The following is a 6,222-nucleotide window of genomic DNA, read 5'->3' as shown; positions in this document are numbered from 1 at the left end:
AAAAAAAAAAAAGAAAGAAAGAAAGAAAAGAGTTAGAGAGATGCTGAGGCCACAGAATGAGGCCAGGGTCTCGTTTGTGTCCATGAGACGACATTCCTGTTCCAAGAATCGCGGAAAGCTTGGGGCAGCCCCCGGGGGCATGGATGAAGGCAGTGGGGTCTACCCTCCTTCTCCTCCCTCCCAGCCAAAACCGCAAACCCCATTTATAGAGATTCACCTAGTGCCAGACACTGCAATGAGCGCTTTGCTTGTGTTCATGATGCAGTTAATACTAGTCGTGACAATGATATCTGACATTTCTCAAGTGCTCTATGTGCCCAGGACCATCCTAAGTACTTGACATGTTGTCATTTCATTAATCGCAATAACCCTGTGAGATGATGGTATCATGACCCCCATTTTATAGATGGGGAAACTGAGGCCCAAAGGGATGAGGCAACTTGCTCAAGGCCCTACAGCCTGTTGGTGACAAAATTCACACATAGTCCAGGGTTGTTTCTGCTGTTTCCTAAGAGAGGAAAGGGCATAAAATGGGGAGGGGGCGACCCCAGTTTTCTTTAGAGAAGATGAATACCTTCCACCCTCAAGAGGGGAGCCGGGACGAAGCCCTGTCTGGCGGGGAGGTTGGACAGTGACATTGAAGGAGTGAGTGGATGGCGTCCCAAGGATTAGTGAGAATTCCCTCCCCATCTTTCTGAGCCTTCCGGAGATAGAGAATTCCATCCGTGTGACAGGTTCAGGGATGAGAGTGGCAGGGAGCGCCTGGGAGCTCTCCTTCCCGGGAGCCCAGGAAGAAAGCGACTTCAGGAGGGTCAGGATGATTGATGGCAAGGCACCCTAGGGGGGTTAATTACCTAATAGGCTTAATGGTCTGATTAAGCCAGTTTAAGAGGATTGCCCTGGGCTCAGGGAAACCCCTCAGTTCTGGACCCCTCCCCACGTCTGCGAGGCCACATCCAGCCCCTCTTCCTCACACCCCCATCTTAAATACATCAGGCAAGCCAGAACCTTCCATCTTAAGAGACCAAGCAGAGATGGGCAGGACTCCCAGCCCCCCCTCTGCCCCCACTTTCACTGGAGAACTTTCTCTTTCATCTGCTCTGTGTGTTGGGGTTTCATGGGAGACGTTGAAACTACGCTTTCTTTGCTTAAAAGAAAAAAATTGAAACGCCATTGGGGGATGGTGGAAGACGTTAGGTTTTGGAAGCAGAATGGCCTGACCGCCCCCTTCCCTTTCCCAGTGTCCACTGCGCAAGTCCCTGGGACACAGGGGTGAGCTCCGTGGATGTGGTCCACAGTGGACTCCTGGGATCAGTTGCTCTGAAGCCATGAAACAGGGGCGGCCATCCATCCTCAGGTTTGAGGAAAGCTTCCAAGAAGAAGCAACATTTGAGCGGGGACCTAAAGGACAAGAGGGATTACTGGGGAGAGGGAAGTATGGGCAGGGAGACTGTGCAAAGGCCCTGGGGTGGGAGGGAGCAGGGGATGTTTGAGGGAAAGAAAGGACAGTGAGTCTGGTGCCGCTAGAAGAAGATGAGAAAGTGAAGCCAGAAAGGTGGGTAGAGCCAAATGACAAAGGATCTTAGACTGAGAAGGGTATGGAATTTCTACCCTGGGAACAGTGAGGGACAGCAGTTTGAAGAGATTAGGTAAGAGAGGTTAGGGACGTGCCTTGAGGTTTCATTGGCAAAGCGCTTTATGCATGGCCAAGAAAACTGGTCTGTAACAAAGAATGATCAAAGCCCCACAAACCTCCGTTGGCGCTGTCCCCAGGTCCCTGAGGTTGTCCCTCAGCATGCTGATCTCTAGCCACCAGCAGTGGAGGGTGTTGAGCAAGGATTGGGGGAGACTGCTCAGAACTGGATTTGATTCTCAACCCAGCGACTGTCTTAGTGCCCTTGGGCTGGTGACCATGGGCTGGTGCCTTCACTTCTCTGTGCCCCTCTGTGCCTCAGTTTCCTCTTGTGTAAAAATGGAGCTCATCCTACCCGCCTCACCGGGAGGTTGTGAGGAATGGACGAGATCAAGCTTGCAAAGCACTCAGCACAGCGCCTGGTCAAAAGTGAGTGTCTGCGACATCTCCAGCGCCCAGCCCTCTTCCGCCTCCGCCCTCACCGCTTCCACTGGTCAGAACGCCATCCTCATTGCGGTCACCTCCTCACTGGGCCCCCAGCTCTTCCACCTTCGCTTCTCGCAGTCTGCTCCCCTCATGGGCGTCACAGGAGTCCTCCTAAAACCTGGGTCAGGTCACATCCATCCCATGGCTCCCATCTCACCTGGAGTAAAGGCCAAGGCTCTCCGCAGCCCACAAGCCTTGACGTCCCCCACCAGCAAGCACCCTTCTCTGCCCTGGTCTCCTCCCAGACACACTGCCCTCCTCACTCTCCCTGGGACAGCCAGACACAGTCCCAGCCCAGGGCCTTTGCACCCACTTATCCTTCCCAGAGCCACGTCTTCCTTTCCTTCCTCCGCAGCCTGGTTAGCATCACGGTCCGGAGCGTGCCCTCTGGAGTCTCAGCTCTGCCACCTGCTAGTTATGTGAACTTGGGTGATTCCTTCACCTTTGTTTCCTCATCTGTAGAATGGGTTTTTGAATGATAACCTCCCTCGTAGGTCCAGTGTGAAAGTGAAAACGACCGGTGTTTGCAAAGTACCTGGAACAGAGTCCAGCGCCCGTGGGGTGCTGCAGAAGTGTGTCATGGATAAAGAACGCCACATTGTTGGGGAGAGCCTCCCTGGCCTCCCATCTGACCCGGCAGCCCTCTACACACCCTCATCCCCTCTTCCTGCCTTTTTGTGTTCGTAGTCCTTGCCACCATCTGACATGAACGATCTTGTCTGTCTCCCCACTCTAGAAGAATGTAGCTGTGAGCTCTTGGCTGAATCACTAAAACTCTGTTGGCCTCGTTTGCCTGATTCGCCCGTGAAATCAGGGAACATTGTCTATTTTCCTCTTGGTTGTTTCCCTAGACCGGTGCCAGGCACGTAGCAGGTGCTCAGCAACTATTGGTTGATGAATGAATGAGTGAACGGAGGTCATTTTTTGTAGTATTGTCCTTACTGCTATGTTCCTGGTCATCGCTCCTATGTGCTACTGTGACCCCTATGGTTTCCTCTGCCCACCCCCTCCGGGTGCCTCCCTGGAGGTGCCTTCCAAAGGCGAAGACCCCACCCCGCTCTGATTGCCCTCCGCCCCGTGTGCCCCTGCAGAGGAAGGCGAATACTTCCTGAAGGTGCTGATCCCCAGCTACGCAGCGGGCTCCATCATTGGCAAGGGTGGGCAGACCATCGTGCAGCTGCAGAAGGAGACTGGAGCCACCATCAAGCTCTCCAAGTCCAAAGACTTCTATCCCGGTGAGTCCAGACCCAGGTCTCTGCCCTAACAACCCCCCCATTCCCTCCCACCTGGGCCCCAGATGAGGGGGAAGGGCTGCCCCAGGGACAGTGATAGTTGGGGGGGCCTCCTCTCCCCCTAAGGGGACAGAGCTGCTCCCAACCCTGGGGCCTGGCGGGCCTGGCCGAGCAGATGGGGGTGGGGGCAGGGAAAGACAATGGGCCTACTGCATATTCATGAGCTTATTTGCATGATGTGCTGGCAGATGTGTGTCTTCCCACACACCTGCCCCCTCTGGTCAGTTGGAGGAGCGAGGGTTGGGGGGAGGCAGGTGTCGGCCTGTCCCTCGGGGGTCAGGGGCCAGCCATCCGTGTTACACACACACACGCCCCCCTTTTCCTTTTGGATTTCCATCACCCCATCTTGCTCAGTCTCACTGGCTTTCTCTGTCTTGGTGTCATTCTTTCTGTGTGTGTCTCTCTGGTTCTGCTTCTGACTTTCCTGTCTCTTGTTCCCACAGTCTCCATTCCCCTTGGCCTCCCTCTGTCCCCTCCTGCCCCTCTTCCCGCCCCTCTCTCTGCCCCTGCCTCTCTGGTTCTGTTTGGATGTCCTCATCTCTTTCCCTCTTGTCTGTCTGTCCTCTGTCTGCTTTCCTCTCCCTCCCCTCCCCTTTGCCTCCCTTTCTGTCTTCCCCTCTCTCCCTATCTTATCTTCCCCTCCACCTCTCGGAGTCTCACATTGTTTCTTTCTCTCCCTCTCTGAACTCAGTTCGATCACCCATTCAGCCAGTGTGCAGTGGCCCCTCCGTGGGGTCTTCTCTGCGGTGTTGCCCCCCAAGCTTTCTGCTTCTGCTTGGTGGGCTCTCCCTGCGTGCGTCTCTCTTTCTCCTAAGTCTCAGCTCCCTCCTGTTGTCTTGTTTTCCTCCCTCCAAACCCAGCCCCTTTTCCGCCCCTCCTCTGACTCTATCTCCCTCCCCCAACCGTAACGTTTCCAAGGCCCCTCCACTCTCTCTGTCCCCCCTCAATATCTCTCACCCTCCTTATCTCCCTCCCAAGACCAAGGCCTGAGCTTCGACATCCAGGGATCCAGGGAAGGCCACCTGAATCATGTCTTTGGTCCAGCACTGGTTCTAGTTCATCCTTAATCCTCTTGATTTTTTTAGGTCAAACACCAGAGCTGGAGCCCAGGGTCAGGACACATTCGTTTCTCCGTCTCTCTCTCTCTCTCTCTCTCTCTCTCTCTCTTCCCCTGCCCCCTCCAACCCTGGCATCCCATCCCACTAAGCAGCTTTGGCAGGGGGTTTAGAGAAAAATCTAGTGAACCAGGCACACCTCCTCCTTTCCTCTTCCACCCTGGCCCAGTTTTCCCTGCACCTCTCTAGCCCACAAGATATGGATGAGATCTCTGGGACATTCATTTGAGGACATTTGGTTCCTTGCCACTGGATCACATTCTGTGCCAGGAGACATGTCATCCCCTCCCGACTCAATGACACACCTCACAGGCCAGGCAGCTGAGAAACCCAGAAGGTGGCACCATCGTTGGTTCTCCTGGTCAAACACTATTCAGACGAGCAACGCGAGCTAGTGTCTCTCCGCAGCCCCTAGACAGGCAGCCAGCGCCCCCACTCCTGACATAGACCTTTCAGGTCATACAGAAGGAGCAGCTCCTGGCTCAGGGATGCAGGACACAGCCCCACACATCCTATTCCTATCCCTAGGACTTCCTAGGACCCACAGGAACACAAGAAATGGAGATGCCACTGCAAGAGACAAAGAACATTTCCCTCTGCTCCTGGGTGACACCGTTTCATTCATTTATTCAACACACATTCTCTTGAGTGCCTCCTCTCCGCCAGCCCTGTGCTGGACAGAGACGGGTGTTATGGCAGTGACTGAAATGTCCCAGCCTTGCTCTCTTGGATCTCACAGCCCCATCAGGGAGACGGACCCCACACCTGTGACAGCCCAGAACAGTCAGGGCTGGGACAGGGACGTCCAGAGGATGGTGGGAGCCCAAGGAGGGCACACGAACCAGCCTAGAGAAATCAGGAAGTGCTTCTTGGAGGAGAAGCCCAGAACAGCAAGTAGGAACGAGCTAGGTACCGAACAGAGAAGGTATGTCAGGAAGACAAAGCCACATTTTCAAGGGCTGTGGAGTCGTTCGTTCAATGTGGCCGAAGCAGAGGGAACAGGTGAGAAATGACAAGGGAGAAATGAAAGGGTCCTCTGGGCCTAGTATGTTCACACACAGACACACAGACATGTATAATGCTAATAAGTCGGGCGGGGGATAACACGCAGACACACTGCACTTGTGCGTCTAACACCTGAACTAGAAAAAGCATCTGGCCCTTAACCCCAGGGAGGGGAAGAACACACAAAGGGCATCTCCTCCTTGGCGATGGTGCCAACGCCCTAGATTCACTCCTTCCAGGTCACACGTGGAGAAACTGAGACCCCAGAAAAGGCAGGTACCTGCCCAAGGCCACACAGCCTCCCGGATCACCCTAGTGATTCTAAAACTCCTGATTTCGAGCTTCTGTATGAAGCTCTGGACCCTCCCCCAAGAAGACAAGCACAGGCACACACGCTTTAAAAAAAAATTTATAGATTTCTAACATACTTGCACCAGAGTGCAAACTCTTAAGTGATTACTTAATAAATTCATATGTATTCATACAGAAACAAAACTGCAGTCATGTTGTGGCTCCCTCCGACACGTACGCATAGACCTACTCACTCCACGTGCCCCAGACTTAGCACAGGGCGGTATAGCGGTTAAGAGTACAGACTGGCCGGGCGCGGTGGCTCACGCCTGTAATCCTAGCTCTCTGGGAGGCCGAGGCAGGCGGATTGTTTGAGCTCAGGAGTTCGAAACCAGCCTGA

The 6,222-nt window shown here is 54.1% G+C and overlaps 1 protein-coding gene across 1 annotated transcript in view; it reads left to right on the top strand.

Moving 5' to 3' along the window:
* NOVA2 (neuro-oncological ventral antigen 2) overlaps positions 1–6,222 on the top strand; it is a 23,604-nt gene that overhangs the window by 2,037 nt on the left and 15,345 nt on the right. The window contains exon 3 of the mRNA XM_012653247.1: positions 3,211–3,354. Within this exon, the coding sequence (XP_012508701.1) occupies positions 3,211–3,354 (144 nt within the window). The remainder of the gene's footprint in view (positions 1–3,210; positions 3,355–6,222) is intronic.

Source organism: Propithecus coquereli, unplaced genomic scaffold (genome assembly GCF_000956105.1).
Source record: "Propithecus coquereli isolate 6110/MARCELLA unplaced genomic scaffold, Pcoq_1.0 Scaffold42, whole genome shotgun sequence".
In the NCBI taxonomy this organism is placed as follows: domain Eukaryota; kingdom Metazoa; phylum Chordata; class Mammalia; order Primates; family Indriidae; genus Propithecus; species Propithecus coquereli.
This window is presented reverse-complemented; position numbering and strand designations above follow the sequence as displayed.